Consider the following 17,229-nt stretch of genomic DNA (forward strand, 5'->3'; position numbering starts at 1 on the left):
CTTCTCCTGGTCAAGGCTGATGAGGCAAGTGTCCACCCCCCTGTCCTGCACGTAGGCGATCGTATCCCTGAGTAGCGCGAGGCTATCAGAGATCTTCCTGCCGGGTACAGCACAGGTCTGGTCAAGGTGGATCACCGACTCCAGAGCAGACCTGACCCGATTGGCGATGACCTTTGCTAGAATTTTGTAGTCCACATTCAACAGTGAAATGGGTCGCCAATTTCGAATTTCTTCCCTTTCCCCCTCCTGCTTGTAGATGAGGGTGATGATGCCTTTCCTCATGGACTCTGACATGCTGCCTTCCAGAAGCATACTCTCGTACACTTCCAGCAGGTCTGGGCCCATCCAGTCCCACAGAGCCGAATACAACTCAACCGGTAAGCCGTCGCTTCCGGGAGTTTTACTCGTCTCGAAGGACTTGGCGGCCTTTGTCAGCTCGTCCAGAGTTAGTGGTTTGTCCAGGTTTTCCAGCTCGCTGTCGCCTATGACCTCCGTGATAGTCGACAGGAAGGTCTGGGAAACAGTGCTATCTGTTGGCTTCAGGTCATACAGTCCGGCATAAAAGGATTGGCTGATCCTCAGGATGTCAGACTGCGATGACTTTTCAGAGCCATCTTCTTCCTTCAGGCTGCTGATCACAGAGGTCTCTCTGTGCACCTTTTGGAAGAAGAAGCGTGAGCACTTTTCGTCCTGCTCCACGGAGCGGACTCTGGAACGGAAGATAACCTTGGAGGCCTCCGAGGTGTAGAGCGAGGCTTGCTGGCTCTTCACCTCTTGGAGATCCTCCTTGACATCCACCCCCATCGACTGCAGCTGGAGCAAATTTTGCATACTTTTCTGGAGCCTGGACATGACCCCTCGTCTCTCTCTCACCTTTTGAACGCCCTTGAGGATGAAAAACCTCTTGATATTCCCCTTGATTGCTTCCCACCAGAGATGTGGGGCCTCAAAGAGGGGTTTCACGGTTCTCCAACCTTTGTAATCCCTCCTGAGTTCCTCGATGTTCTCAGGGGTCAGCAGTTTTACATTTAGCTTCCACGTCCCCCTGCCTACCCCCTGGTCTTCCTGCAGGTGGCAGTCGGCCAGTAGGAGGCAGTGGTCAGAGAAGATCACCGGCGTTACGTCGGTGGACCTGACCGTGAAAGCTCGGGACACAAAAAAGAAGTCTATCCTGGAGCGGACGGACCCGTCTGGCCGTGACCATGTGTATCTACGCTGCGCTCCGTCTGCAGGGTTGCTGCAGACGTCGAGCAGCTTGGCGTCTTTTACCGTTTCCATCAGGAGTCTGGACGTAGCGTCTAGTTTGCTGTCGGCTTTGCTGGATCGTCCAGCCGCATCGATGATGCAGTTGAAGTCACCACCCAGGATGACCGGCTTGGAGGTGGCCAACAGCAGTGGGAGTTGCTGGAGAACTGCCAGCCGCTCACTTTTTACGGCCGGGGCGTACACATTAATAAGTCTGAGAGGGGTGTTTTTGTATTTCACGTCTGCTACGAGGAGGCGCCCGCCCACCACCTCCTTAACGTCGGAGATGGTGAAGTTGCCTCCCCGCAGCAGAATACCCAGGCCGGAGGAGCGGCAGTCGTTTCCTCCTGACCAGATGGATGGCCCGTGGGACCACCAGCTCGACCAGCGCCTGTAGTTGCTGAGGTGCGGAATTCCGCACTCCTGCAGGAACAGTAGGTCAGCTTTTACATTTGCCAAATAGTTGAGTGTGGCTACACACCGCGAAGTATCTTTGATGCTTCGCACATTTATGGATGCAATTTTTAAACCCATTATAAAAAGATAGATTTACCTGTCTCAAGAGTCCAGAGTCTATACAGTTGGCTGTTCCAGCTGTTGAATGTTCCCCAGCATGCCGGTGGTGCTCGCAAACTTTAGCACAGTTGCAGGGCTGAGAAAACTGTTCTGGTCCGTACTGGCCCCGTGATTTTGATGCAGCTGCATTGGGGGGGTGGTGTAGCCCTGGGGTTCGTCGTGGCAGTCAGTAGGTGTTGGGGTTGCAGGCCGGTCTTCACCTGGGTTGTTGCTGCTCGTTGCTATCGGGGGTTGGTCTGTGACCTTGTTTTCTTCCCGATGGGTGGTCTGGGGGGTCTGTGCCTTCCGTTCCACGTTGGTGCTTTGCCTCTTTATCTGAGGCCGATTCTTGTCCTGTTTTCCCTCATCGGATGAGGTGTCGGCACTAAGTGCGCCGGCTGAGAGGTGTCGCTTTTTGCCACTACCCCTCAGGGGGTTCTTCAGTTTGTTTTTTTGTTTTCTCTTTCGTTTGTCCCTGTTCACGGTTTCCCAGGGCTCTTTATTCTTTGTCCCATCCTCTTCCTCTTCCATTGAGTGTTCCTCATCAGATGGGGCTGGGGTTGGGTTGTCAGGGGGTGCTGGGGCCTCCTCTTTTTGTTGGGGGCCCTTCTGTTGCTTTTCCTCATTCTGAACCGTGGTGTCTTTTTCGGTGGAGGGTGTATGCACCTCCTCTCTGGTCGCCTTTTTGACTCCGCTGCTGATGATCTGTGCATATGTCGCCCCGCGTTTCGGGCAGGCCCTGTAAAGATGGCCGGCCTCCCCACACAGGTTGCAGCACTTGTCTTCCTTGCAGTCCTTAGTCATGTGTCCCTCCTGCCTGCAGTTCTTGCAGAAGGTCACACTGCAGTTTGCGGCAACATGCCCCGTTTTGCCACAGGTGTGGCATACTCGTGGCTGTCCCACGTAGTAGAGGTGGCCACGATTTACTCCAATAGCGAAATTGGAGGGGGGATGCAGGATGGCTCCGTTGCTGTCCGTTCTTAGGGTCACCTTGACCTGGTGCTCACTTGTCCAGATGCCGAAGGTGTCTTTCACTTGCACGCTGTCACTTTTCAGCTCAGCGTACCTGGCGAGGAACGTGAGCACATCAGACACAGGGACGTGGGGGTTGTACGTGTGCAGTGTAACAACCCGATTTCGCTGTGCCGGTAGCGTAAACAGAGGCTCCGCAGTCAGGATCGACAGGGGACTCTGGTTACCTTTTTCCTTGAAGACGTTCAAGAATTTGATGCACGCTGCGACGCTCTTGAAGGTGACATCAAAGAAGCCATTCTTGGGGAAGTTTTGCAAGCAGAAGATTTCTGTTGCTTTAAACCCACAACACTCGAGCAGCACCCGCTTCACGAAGAGTATCCGATCCAAAGGTGACTCTCCTTCCGTTTTCTTCACTGTGACTCGGACAGTGTTTCGCACTCCCCAGCCTGGTGGTCGGGATGCAGCTGCATCCATAGCTCGTTCGTTGGGTGTGAAACTGTATCGGCGTTAGGCCTAAACCCGAGGTTTAGGCCAGCATGTAGATCCACCAATAGCAGCCAAGCTCCAAACGTTTCCTCTTTTACGACTTCAATCCCTCCGAGTTCTCCAATCCACAATCGACATCGAAATCCTCAGCTTCCCTCGATCAAAAGAGACTACACTTGATCTTAGCCAAAAGGCCGACCACTGCAGTCGGTGTGGTGTAGGTACACCCGCAGTGCTGATAGGGAGGGAATTCCAGGATTTGACCCAGCGACAGTGAAGGAACGGCCGATATATTTCTGAATCAGGGTGGTGAGTGTCTTGGAGGGGAACCTCCAGGTGGTGGGGTTCCCAGGTATCTGCTGCCCATGTCCTTCTAGATGGTGGTGGTCGTGGGTTTGGAAACTGCAGCCATCTGGGATGGCCACTTACAAAGGAAACATGGATACTTGCAAAGACTCAAGGGAAATATGGCCAATACAGGATTCAGGCAAACTCAGAACCTAAATGTATATTTCAGGTATCAGATACAGACTCATCGGCGCCACTCCCTTCACCCAGGAAGCCCAAACAGCCAAGGTCAATGACCGCTCAGGACACGCCCAGCCATCAAGGCACCCGCCCCTTTATTGGCTCAAATCGAAGGCAGTAATCGAAGCCTGACGAATTATTGGGTCTAAAGCTAAGGACTGCCCAAAAGAACACGAAACCCCCAAAGGATAAAGAGAGACACTGCCATGTGTTCGATCTCTTTTGGCCCTGGCACACCGGCACTCTTCGGCCCGGCCTATACCTGAAGCCAACTGCAGCACCGCGACCAGAAGCAAGTTCAAGATCAACGATCGCTCCCAGGCGGATGAGCCCGGCAGAACCGAAGTTACTTCTCCAGACCCAGCCACTCCAGATCCGAACAAAGGCCTTGTTCCTCTGCCAAAGCCGGCTGCCTGATGTTAAGTACAGGTTGTTGTAGTGTTAGGTATAATTTAGCTACAGTGTTTTTATGTTGCATGTGTGAGTTAATCTTGTCTGTAAATAAACTATTATTGAACTTGAACTAACTGAATGGTTGTTGGGTCTTTGATCGATATCCAGTTGAACCTTGAGGTGGTATCATTTGATACCTGGCGACTCTGAAAAGCAATATCATCATTATTCATTGGCAACATTCTTGGTGACGCTGGTGGGATAGTATCCCACTCAGTATTAAAAAAGGGCAACAAAGCTACAGGACGCACAGCCGATATATTTCCAAGTCAGGGTGGTGAGTAAAAAATACAGTTGGAAATATATCCCTGTTCCTTCATGAGGTCATCAAGGTCCAAAAACAGAGTTGTGGGTACGGTGGGCAGATCTGGGAGGATGCCGATGCATTTTGAGAAGGAAATGGTGGTTGGAGATAGGGACAATAGTTCACAAAGATCATCCTTTTTTGTGAAAGAGGGCGATGACATCATGGTGAGAGAACCATTCATAATAAAAACAGAAAATTCTGGATAAGCTCAGCAGGTCTGGCAGCATCTGTGGTGAGAGAAACATCGGTTAACTTTTCGGATGCAAATAATCCTTCTACAGGATTTATAAGATTGGTTAGTAGGGGGGCCAGGGAGGGAAACTGAGTGGGTTGCGAGAGAGGTAAGACGGAGAGACTCAAACAAAGCATTTAAAATCATTCTATTCGGCAGCCATTGTCGGGAGTTATATACATCTTCCAAATGATCCTTTATTATGTGAAGAGTTTGCGATGAGTAAACTGCACAAGTTGCCGGCAGGGCTGAAAAGGCTGTGGATGGAAACAAATCACTTTGTAGAAACGGTCGCATGAACTGGCCATCCTGTCTGAGGAACTGGATGGATGAACCGAGAGCTTCCCCCTGCACCGTGCGCTGACTCCGCCGAGGTGGGGGCCCTTAATTCAGCAGAGAGCAGGTTTCACCTGCGGCAGGTGAGGGGGGGGGGGATCAGACTTAAAGGTTGCTTGGCAGACCCCAACAACAGATGGAGGATCAGATCACTCTCGAGCAACGCCGCCCTTTCCTCAGGTGTGCCGCACAATTTGGCCGCAGCGGCAGAGGTGCCGGGGTCACACGCCGAGAGTCAAACACTTTCCCAGCGGGAACGGGTCAGTGGAATGGTCCGACAGTGCGAGCTGGGCCCAACACAGGTCAGCCTCCGCACCCCAGGCAAGGCACCCGATAACTGGGCCCCGGCGAGAGTCAGTAGCGTCAGACCGGAACCCGGGGCTGAAAGGGTTAAACCGTGAGGATACGTTACACAAAATAGGCTCGTGTACCCTTGAGTTTAAGAAGCTGAATGGTGATTTAATCGAGGTATTTGAAATTATAAGATAACTTGGTCGGGTTGACCGAGAGAAACTATTTCATCTGGTGACAGTGGACATCGAAGGGACGTAAATCTTGGAAATCGAGTGAGGCCCAGCAGGGTCGAACTAAGGAAGCACTTTCAGACAAAGGGGGATGGAAATCTGGGACTTAATCAGCCAAAAGGCTGTGGATGATAGGGGGGTCAATTGCCACATTCAAGGCTGAGATTGCTAGATTTTTGTCCAGCTAGGTTATGATGGGGTAAAAATCAAATGGAGTCAAGGATCGGATGTTGGGATAGAATTGAGGGACCTTTTCTTCCAGCATTTCATTTATGGAAGGATAAAAATTCTGCTGAGTTTAGTGTCAGCCCCCGGCCTTCCCATTGATGCCCTACCCACTCAGTCCAGCGTACACGTACCAAGGTGCAAGCCTCCCTTTGTATTAACGCTCCAGTAGCTGATGTTTCCTGCTTCAGAACATGCTGCGCAATGTGGAGTTAAGAGGACAGGTTGAACCTGTTTAAAGGAGGTGACTGTTTAATGCTCACATGCTCAATGGGACACAGGCGACACAATGAACCTCTATGGTAAACACTCTTCTAACCCTAACAGCCTCCCACTGAACAGGGGGGGGGGATGGAGAATGGGTGCACGACAGGAGAGAGGTAGACAGACTCTGACGTTTACTCCCACCCCACCCCCCTCCTGCTCCGGAATGACCATGTCTGAATCCACCAGGAGACGGCAGCTCCAGCCTCCGGAGTCCTGGAATATGCACGCTCAAGAAGGAATTGTCCAAATTTGGGCTGCGGACACGGTGGAGGCACTCAGATCTGCCCCTTGCTGGCAATCCTCTTTGAGCACTCCAGGAGGGCGTTGTGAATGTCCTTGGCACAGGAGATCTGCGACTTGATCATACTCAGGTACTGAGTGTACGACTGGCTCTCTGTCTGCACCGTGTCTGGCTTGGTTGCAGTGGGGACCAGGTTAGGCGAGTGTTTGGAACTGTCGATGCTCTGGGAAAGGCATTCAAACGCCAGCCTCTGCAAAGGAAGGCTTACAGTCACCATCAAAAGGAAGAGAGGTCACACACACACACACATACACGCACACGCACACCTCAAGCTAACTAAACGTCAATTTTAACAAAGCCAATCCACTTAACCTGCACATCTTTGGACTGTGGGAGGAAATCGATAGGGTGGAAGTGAGGTCGTAAGTAGGTCGGTGCAGGCTCGATGGGCCGAATGGCTTCCTTCTGCACTGTATGTTCTATGAAACCCACGCAGACACGGGGGGGAACGTGCAGACTCCACACAGTGTCACCCAAGGCTGGAATTGAACCGGGTCCTTGGCGCTGTGAGGCAGCAGTGCTAACCACCGTGCTACCCGTGGAGCAGGATGTGAGGGAAAGCTTTTTCACAGGGGGGGTGGTGGGAGTCTGGAATTCGCTGCCTGAAAAGGGTGGTGGAGGCAGAGACCCTCACAACGTTTAAGAAGTATTTAGATGTGCACCTGCGATGCCAAGGCAGCCAAGTCTATGGGCCAAGTGCTGGAAAATGGGGTTAGAAAAGTTAGGCGTTTGTTTTTGACTGGCAGAGACGTGATGGGCCAAAATGACATTTGTGCTGTAGACCTCTACGGCTGGAGCAGCGATTCGGTCAGTGAGCATGTGCGAGAGTCGGAAGCGTGCTGGCGGACAATCAAGCCAGTAATTTAGCTCATTGAGGGGGCAATTGGACAGAATTTTACGTGGCCCGTCTGCTTTCACAATTGGCCGGGTGGCGTTTATGTTTAAGCTGCATCTTCGATCCAGAGTGGGCGTGACAGCCAGGGCTGCAACAGGATTAAATGAGGTGCCTGTGGACTGCGGTTTGTGTTGCAATGTGCCGCCTGAACACTCTTTGCATGGTTTTTCCATCGTAATTTACTGGGACTTCGTGAGACTGCTTTGCCGCAGCATTTCCCCCTGAGGGGCAATTGGAAATGGGCAGGAAATGTTGGTAGAGCCACATCCCTTCAATGAACAAAACTCCAAGACCGAAGCTCCCAGTGTACGGCACACGCACTGTGGTTTCCAGATGGATTGGCCAGCAGCTGGGTTGATAGACTGGGGCTCAGGTGGGAGAACATGGGAAAGGATCTGACGGACATGGGGATGGGCTAACAGGGAGACAGATACAGTAGTTGGGGAGGGCAGAAAACCAGGTCAACCCGTCAATATAACCACAGTCTGGATCATGTCCGATTTGAAATCCTGTCACTCACCAGGCACAGCTCCACCTGGTCACAGAGGGCGTAAAACTCCTCCAAGCTCTTATCGAATCGCTGCAGCGCTGTGTCATTGCTCTTCCTGGAGAGGAAAGAATAATGACAGTATATTAATCTGACGCTTAATCCTGCCCCAGAGGAAATGTTATCAAAGACCTCCAGAATGTGTGTCCCTGGTATATCCAGCTGGTGGCAGCATTTCCCCACAAACAATCCACCAAAATCAACTCTGCACCAGGCTCAGCACAGGGTCTCCGTAACTCTAATCGACCCGGTTCCCCCAGGGTCTCAGTAACTCTAATAGACCTGGTTCCCCACAGGGTCTGATTTCCGAGGCCTACAGAGCGACGTTTTTCCAAGGCCTAGTATTTTCTTCAGAAGGCCAGCATTCGGTACCTGCCCTGGGAATGTTTGACAGAACACTGTAGAGGTCACTTTACAATTGGCCAGCACTGTGGGTGGACCTTCACCACAGGGACTGCAGCGGTTCAAGACAGCTCCCCACCACCTTCTCAAGGGGCAATTAGAATGGGTAATAAATGCTGGGCCTAGCCAGCGACAGCCTATGAATGAAGAAATAAAAAGGCAGATTAATTTAGTTAGGCAGGTCTTTGATCTACAAGAGAGTCAAGGGGTATGGGGGCCAGGAAAGGGGAGTTCAGGTTGACAATCATGCAAGATCATATTGAATGGCAGAGCAGATTCAAAGGGCTGCATGGTCTACTTCCGTTGTGCTTTTGTTATGTTCCCACGCTTCTTGTCTCACTGTCCAGCACCAAACTCGATTAAATTCAAATAAAACTTGGGATCTGGGGCCTCCCATTTGGAAGATGGCTGCCCTTGCGGCCTGGTTGCTGGAGACACTGTACAAACTCCTCATAGTTTACCGCAACTATTGTCCTGACACTCTAACAGTAAGGGGAACCGCAGACTAACCGACAGGACCTCCATCCCATCCCAGTCAACCCATCAATGGCTGGACCACATGCTAACAGGTACAAAGAGAAGGGAAGGCCTGAACAGAGGGCGGCAAGTTAAGCCGCTTCTCTTTTAACAGCTGATGGAAGCTCGCCTGCCCTGTTGATTTGTGGAAAATGATACTCACTGTCCGTTGTCTATGGTTGTATTCTGGGACAAGTTCAGCGCTGCAATCCTCATGAGATTCTAGAAGGTAAACACAAAGTTACACACGCATCAGGAGGCCACTCGGCCCCTCGAGCCTGCTGCTCCATTCAATAAGATCAATGAGCAGCAGGGTAGCACAAGTGGATAGCACTGCGGCTTCACAGCTCCAGGGTCCCAGGTTCGATTCCCCGCTGGGTCACTGGCTGTGCAGAATCTGCATGTTCTCCCCGTGTCTGCGTGGGTTTCCTCCGGGTGCTCCGGTTTCCTCCCACAGTCCAAAGACGTGCAGGTTAGGTGGATTGGCCATGATAAATTGCCCTTAGCGACCAAAAAGGTGAGGAGGGGTTTGTTGGGTTACGGGGATAGGGTAGAAGTGAGGGCTTAAGTGGTCGGTGCAGACACGATGGGCTGAATGGCCTCCTTCTGCACTGTATGTTCTATGTCTATGTCTATATCTATGTCTATGGCTGGCCTGACTGTAACCTCAAAACCACATATTCTTTATGAGTGTCACGAGTAGGCTTACATTAACACTGCAATGAAGTTACTGTGAAAATCCCCTAGTCGCCACATTCCGGCGCCTGTTCTGAGGGAGAATTAAGAACGTCCAAATCACCTAACAAGCACGTCTTTCGAGACTTGTGGGAGGAAACCGGAGCACCCGGAGGAAACCCACGCAGACACAGGGAGAATGTGCAGACAGTGGCCCAAGCCGGGAATCAAACCTGTGAGCCTGGCGCTGTGAAGCAACAGTGCTAACCACTGTGCTGCCGTGCCGCCCATAATATCTCCCTATCCTGACAAGATGGCTGTCACTGTTCGTCGGCGGTGGAGGTTTAAGGCAGTGGACGAGATGCCAATCAAGCGGGGGTGTTTTATCATGGATGGTGTCAATCTTCTTCACACTCCTCACTGATGTCTGGTAGATGGTGGACAGGCTTTGGGGAGTCAGGAGGGGAGTTACTCACCGCAGGATTCCCAGCCTCTGAACTGCTCTTGTAGCCACAGTGTTTATTATTTTTTTTTATAACTTTAGAGTACCCAATTCATTTTTTCCAATGAAGGGGCAATTTAGGGTGGTCAATCCACCCAGCCTGCACATCTTTGGGTTGTGGGAACGAAACCCACACAGACACGGGGAGAATGTGCAAACTCCACACGGACAGTGACCCAGGGCCGGGATCGAACCCGGGTCCGCGGCGCCGTGAGGCAGCAGTGCTAACTCACTGCGCCACCGTGCTGCCCTTGCAGCCACAGTATTTATACGGCTGAGTCCAGTTCAATTTCTGGTCAATAGTAATCCCCAGGATGTCGTTGAGGGTTATGAAATAACCAGATTTGTGTAATAATCCATCTGGTTCACTCGTTTCCTTCGGTCCTAGAAAGTCTTTATAGAAAAGTCAAATAAGATTAAAACCGGACGGTCCATCCAGCGCGGATCTGGGTCAGGGTTTTTCAAAGTGCGGGTCGTGGCCCGTGGGTGTGTCACTGGATGGGTGTCAGGAGGGTTGGGGAGCGATCGGTTGCAGCGTTCCCGCAGTGGTCCCGATCACGGGAGAAGCGCACAATGGTCACTACCAGAATTTTTATTTGGAATGGCAGCTGCTGCTGCCTCTCAAATGTGAAATGAAGCTGTGGCCAGTCTTCCGGCCAGAAGGGGCAGTAGCGAGCGGGGTCATGCGCCCTGCACATACACGTGACGTCAAGCGGCCTGTATGTACGTGCTTTTGTAGCCAAATCACGGAAGGGAGCTTCATCCATTTTCTAGCTGCTGGCATGAGGATTCTGACGATGAATCGTTTTATTGTAAGCAAGAGACAGACAGGGACACAAATACGCAGTATAGCTACTGCCAGGATCTCACAACCGGATCTGCTGGAGAGAGCTGCACAGGAGAGTCCAGGGCAGGACAGAGCATTGCAAGTGTTAGCTCTGTTCAGAGCTCCAGGGCCTCTGGTTAACAGCCTACAAAGAAGGAACTTAACTCGGGAACAAATCAGTACAAAGATGCTTTCTTGAGGTTATGATTTCGTCAATTGTGTCAGTGCAGGTAAGGGTGCAAAGCCCATGTGTACTATATGCTGGGAAATACTGGCAAATGAGAGAAGTTTCAGATTGGTGAAAAATTCCTTTTGAGGTTGAGACCCCAGAGTCAGTTATTCACCTGGAGCTGACTCGAAATGAAAAGACTATGCTGCTGTACCTGACCTGTGATAACACATTAAAAACAGGCCAAAAGCCCATGACACTGTCAGCATTCTGGAGTAGCATCTCCCAGGAGTATCCAGTGCTGAGTAAAACAAGCATTGTGTTGCTATTGCCCTTCACAACGACCCTCATGTCTGAGGTTGGATTTTCCGTTCTCACAAAGATGAGGATGGCACAAAGGAACTAGTTGAAGTCTGCACCTGATATACGCTTTGCCCTTTCCTCCTGGTGTGAGATAGTTGAGGACCAAGCAGGCTCCCCTTTCGCATTAAAGGGTAAGCGAACGTAGTGTGTGTGGTGAAGATCAGCTGGCGTGGGTGCCAACAGTTAGCCGGTTGGCAAATGTGAGACCCGGGAACAAAAGTTTTAAAAACTCTGATCTCAGCAGACACATCAGCACTGTAAATCCTGCAAAGGGGACTTTATGAACTGCTGGGATCTTGTATGAAAATTGGGAGAGCTGTCCCACAGACCAGTCAAGCAACAGCCTGACAGTGACTCACAGAATCATACCTTACAGCCAATGTCCCAGATTTCACCATCACGATCTCGGAGTATGTCCTATCCCACTGGCAGAGGAGACCCAGCAGAGGTGGAAGTGCAGTGAGTTGGGAGGGAGTTGCCCTGGGGAATCCTCAACGCCATGAAGTCTTATGGTATCAGGTCAAACATGGGCATCACGGTAGCATTGTGGATAGCACAATTGCTTCAGCGCTCCAGGGTCCCAGGTTCGATTCCAGCTTGGGTCACTGTCTGTGCGGAGTCTGCACATCCTCCCCGTGTGTGCGTGGGTTTCTTCCGGGTGCTCTGGTTTCCTCCCACAGTCCAAAGATGTGCAGGTTAGGTGGATTGGCCATGATAAATTGCCCTTAGTGTCCAAAATTGCCCTTAGTGTTGGGTGGGGTTACTGGGTTATGGGGATAGGGTGGAGGTGTGGATCTTGGGTAGGGTGCCCTTTCCAAGAGCTGGTGCAGACTCGATGGGCTGAATGGCCTCCTTCTGCACTGTAAATTCTATGAAATTGTCTATGGGCAAGGAAACCTCAACTGATCAGTAGTCTTCCATGTCGAACATCACTTGGAGGAAGCACTGAGGGTGGCAAGGAAGCCGAACGTATTCTGGGCGGATGACTAACAGAGTGACTCGGTAGCACCACTACTGACCCAGCCGGCTCAGTCCTGAAGGACTTCCTCTGCAGTAGCTGTAGAGGGAATTAACCTATTATACCGTATCCTCACCAATGTACCCGCCACAAATGCATCTTTTCAAAATGCAGTTTATGGGACGCGAGCGTCGCTGGCTCGACCAGCAGTTATTGCCCATCCCTAACTGAGAGTCAACCACGTTGCTCTGGGTCTGGAGTCACATGTAGGCCAGACCGGGTAAAGACGGCAGATTTCCTTCCCTAAAGAACATTAGCGAACCAGATGGGTTTTTACAACAACCAACACTGGTTTCATGGTCATCATTAGACTTTTAATTCCAGATTCAAATTTCACTATGTGCAGTGGTGGTCCCCAGATCTAGCCCCGTGTCTCTGGATTACTAGTCTAGTAATAATACAACAGCGCCACTGCCTCTGTCCATTACAGCATTGGTAACCACTGCATAGTCCACTGGAGACAAAAGTTCCAACACCACATTAAGGCTACCCTCCATCATGTTAAATGGCACTACCACTGTGCTAAATGGGACGGATTCAGATTCAGAAGAAATCTAGCAACTCAAAACTGGGCATCCATGAGGTGCTGCGGGGCCACCTGGTCATGGATTCTCCTGACCCAAGAATGCGGAGGTACCCCGCCCTTGACGCCAGATGACCATGCATCCCACTAACACTTGACTCTATGGTCAATAGGATCCATAGCCATTTGACAACCAAGGGTCACCTGAGTCAAGGTTCATTGAGTACCCATGTCCATCTGGGGCAGCCATGGCTTCCAGCGACCCATTACCCTCCCCCCCCCCACGGCCATGGTCCCACTAATGCTTGACCCCCAGATGGCCATGAGTCCCACTGACACTTGATCCCCCCCCTCAGACAGTCATGGGTTCCACTGACCTCAACTCCCAGATGGCTGTGAAATCTGCTGACACTTGTCCATCAGGTGGCCACGGATCCTATTGACCATTGAGTCCAGATGGCCATGGATCCTATTGACCATTGACCCCAGATAACTATGGATCACTATGACCATGGACCACAGATGGCCATGGATCACATTGATCACCATTGGCCACAGATGGTCATGGATCACATGGATCACTATTGACCACAGATGGTCATGGATCACATTGATCACCATTGGCCACAGATGGTCATGGATCACATTGATCACCATTGACCACAGATGGCCATGGATCACATGGATCACTATTGACCACAGATGGCCATGGATCACTATTGGCCACAGATGGTCATGGATCACATTGATCCCCATTGACCACAGATGGCCATGGATCACATGGATCCCCATTGACCCTAGATGGTCATGGATCAGATTGATCACCATTGGCCACAGATGGTCATGGATCACATTGATCACTATTGACCACAGATGGCCATCGATCACATTGATCACCATTGGCCACAGATGGTCATGGATCACATTGATCCCCATTGACCACAGATGGCCATGGATCACATGGATCCCCATTGACCCTAGATGGTCATGGATCAGATTGATCACCATTGGCCACAGATGGTCATGGATCACATTGATCACTATTGACCACAGATGGCCATGGATCACATTGATCACCATTGGCCACAGATGATCATGGATCACATTGATCACTATTGACCACAGATGGCCATCGATCACATTGATCACCATTGGCCACAGATGGCCATGGATCACATTGATCCCCATTGACCACAGATGGCCATGGATCACATGGATCCCCATTGGCCACAGATGGCCATGGATCACATTGATCACAATTGACCACAGATGGCCATGGATCACTATTGGCCACAGATGGTCATGGATCACATTGATCCCCATTGACCACAGGTGGCCATGGATCACATGGATCCCCATTGACCCTAGATGGTCATGGATCAGATTGATCACCATTGGCCACAGATGGTCATGGATCACATTGATCACTATTGACCACAGGTGGCCATCCATCACATTGATCACCATTGGCCACAGATGGTCATGGATCACATTGATCCCCATTGACCACAGATGGCCATGGATCACATGGATCCCCATTGACCCTAGATGGTCATGGATCAGATTGATCACCATTGGCCACAGATGGTCATGGATCACATTGATCACTATTGACCACAGATGGCCATGGATCACATGGATCACCATTGGCCACAGATGATCATGGATCACATTGATCACTAAAGACCACAGATGGCCATCGATCACATTGATCACCATTGGCCACAGATGGCCATGGATCACATGGATCCCCATTGACCACAGATGGCCATGGATCACATTGACCCCAGATGGCCATGGATCACCATTGATCACTATTGACCACAGATGGTCATGGATCACATTGATCCCCATTGACCACAGATGGCCATGGATCACAGTGACCACAGATGGCCATGGATCACATTGATCACTATTGACCACAGATGGTCATGGATCACATTGATCCCCATTGACCACAGATGGCCATGGATCCCCATTGACCACAGATGGTCATGGATCACATTGATCCCCATTGACCACAGATGGTCATGGATCACATTGACCCCAGATGGCCATGGATCACATTGATCACTATTGACCACAGATGGTCATGGATCACATTGATCCCCATTGACCACAGATGGCCATGGATCACATGGATCCCCATTGACCACAGATGGTCATGGATCACATTGATCACTATTGACCACAGATGGCCATGGATCACATTGATCACTATTGGCCACAGATGGCCATGGATCACATTGATCACCATTGGCCACAGATCACATTGATCACCATTGGCCACAGATGGTCATGGATCACATTGATCACTATTGACCACAGATGGCCATGGATCACATTGATCACCATTGGCCACAGATGGTCATGGATCACATTGATCACTATTGACCACAGATGGTCATGGATCACATTGATCCCCACTGACCACAGATGGTCATGGATCACATTGATCACCATTGACCACAGATGGCCATGGATCACATTGATCACCATTGGCCACAGATGGCCATGGATCACATTGATCACTATTGACCCCAGATGGCCATGGATCACATTGATCTCCATTGACCACAGATGGCCATGGATCACTATTGACCACAGATGGCCATGGATCACATGGATCCCCATTGACCACAGATGGCCATGGATCACATGGATCCCCATTGGCCACAGATGGCCATGGATCACATTGATCCCCATTGACCACAGATGGCCATGGATCACATTGATCCCCATTGACCACAGATGGCCATGGATCACATTGATCACTATTGACCACAGATGGCCATGGATCACATTGACCCCAGATGGTCATGGATCACATGGATCCCCATTGACCCCAGATGGCCATGGATCACATTGATCACTATTGACCACAGATGGCCATGGATCACATTGATCACTATTGACCACAGATGGCCATGGATCACATTGATCACCATTGACCACAGATGGCCATGGATCACATGGATCACATTGACCACAGATGGCCATGGATCCCCATTGACCCCAGATGGCCATGGATCACATGGATCACATTGACCACAGATGGCCATGGATCACATTGATCATTATTGACCACAGATGGCCCACTGACCCTGCCAGGCCGTTACCTGTAGAGAGTCCTTCAGCTGAGGGATCAGTAGTTTGAATTTGGCCACTGGGTCGTCCTGTTGTTGGGCCTGCTGCTGCTGTTGCTGCGGGAGCGCTGGCTGACCAGCCTGGGCCTGGGCTGCGGCCAGCTGCTGGGCCTGAACCAGCTGCTGCTGCTGCTGCTGCGGCGGCTGCGGCTGCGGCTGGGCCGCCAGTTGTTGTTGCTGCTGGTTGAGCGGCGCCGCCATCTTCCCGCTCTCACCTGGCGGATCCGCCTCACTCGTGCCTCATTTGTCCGCGGGGCCCATGACGTCACCACCAGACCCGTTACCCATTGGCTGCCCGCTGCGTCAATCACCGGAGCTGGGCCGGCTGAAAGCTGCGCATGCGCAGATGGGTCCGATTGGGGCCGCCATCTGTGATACTGGCGCGCACTCACAAAAAGCAACCCCAGCCGCCCACCATCTTTCATACTGGCGCACTCGCAAAAAAAGTAACCCAACCGCCCACCATCTTTGGTACTGGCAAATCCAGCACCTCAGACACCTTTGAGGGTGAAATGCTGGTATCAGTCTGATTTATGTTACTCGGGCGGCGCATGGCGCGGTGGTTCGTACTGGGACTATGGGGCTGAGGACTCGGGTTTGCATGCCGGCCCTGGGTCACTGTCCGTGTGGAGTTTGCACATTCTTTGCCTGTGTTTGTGTGGGTTTTGCCCCCACAACCCAAAGAGGTTAGTTAGGTGGATTGGCCACTCTAAATTGTCCCTTAATTGGAAAAAATAAATAATTCGGTACTCTTAATTTATTAAAAAAATATGATATCTGTTACTTGCAGCGCATACTCGCCTCTAACCCAAGCCACAGGTTACACCCTTCGCAAAGGTCATAAGACATAGGAGCAGAATTAGGCCACTCGGCCCATCGAGTCTGCTCCGCCATTCAATCATGGCTGATATTTTCTCATCCCCATTCTCCTGTCTTCTCCCCATAACCCCTGATCCCCTAATTAATCAAGAACCTATCTATCTCTGTCTTAAAGACACTCAGTGATTTGGCCTCCACAGCCTTCTGCGGCAAAGAGTTCCACAGGTTCACCACCCTCCGGCTGAAGAAATTCCTCCTCATCTCCATTTTAAAGGTGACTGCTCTCCAACCTTCCATATTGGCCACATCCTTGCCCCCTAGGTTCTGCTGCCCCATAATGTGCATACCAGCTTAACCAACAAAGAGCTGGCGCCCAGCAGCCAGCTGGCTCACT

The 17,229-nt window shown here is 51.1% G+C and overlaps 2 protein-coding genes across 7 annotated transcripts in view; one reads left to right on the plus strand and one right to left on the minus strand.

The window, feature by feature from the left end:
• Window positions 1–17,229, plus strand: part of LOC140402460 (acidic phospholipase A2 E-like) — a 313,842-nt gene that overhangs the window by 195,207 nt on the left and 101,406 nt on the right. The window lies entirely within an intron of this gene.
• Window positions 6,101–16,259, minus strand: med29 (mediator complex subunit 29). Its single transcript, XM_072490262.1, has 4 exons — window positions 15,990–16,259; window positions 8,958–9,016; window positions 7,850–7,934; window positions 6,101–6,624 (listed from the first exon to the last, which is right to left on the minus strand). The coding sequence occupies exons 1-4, from the start codon at window positions 16,215–16,217 to the stop codon at window positions 6,409–6,411; spliced, it is 588 nt and encodes a 195-aa protein (XP_072346363.1). The 5' UTR covers window positions 16,218–16,259; the 3' UTR covers window positions 6,101–6,408.

This window comes from Scyliorhinus torazame, chromosome 25 (assembly GCF_047496885.1).
Source record: "Scyliorhinus torazame isolate Kashiwa2021f chromosome 25, sScyTor2.1, whole genome shotgun sequence".
NCBI lineage: Eukaryota > Metazoa > Chordata > Chondrichthyes > Carcharhiniformes > Scyliorhinidae > Scyliorhinus > Scyliorhinus torazame.

Coding starts and splice junctions, on each gene's coding strand:
- med29 (XM_072490262.1), bottom strand. CDS start 16,217: ATGGCGGCGCCGCTCAACCAGCAGCAACAACAACTGGCGGCCCAGCCG. Junction 9,017..15,989: donor AGCTGAAGGACTCTCTACAG/GTAACGGCCTGG, acceptor TTTACCTTCTAG/AATCTCATGAGGATTGCAGC. Junction 6,625..7,849: donor ACCAGGTGGAGCTGTGCCTG/GTGAGTGACAGG, acceptor CTTCCTTTGCAG/AGGCTGGCGTTTGAATGCCT.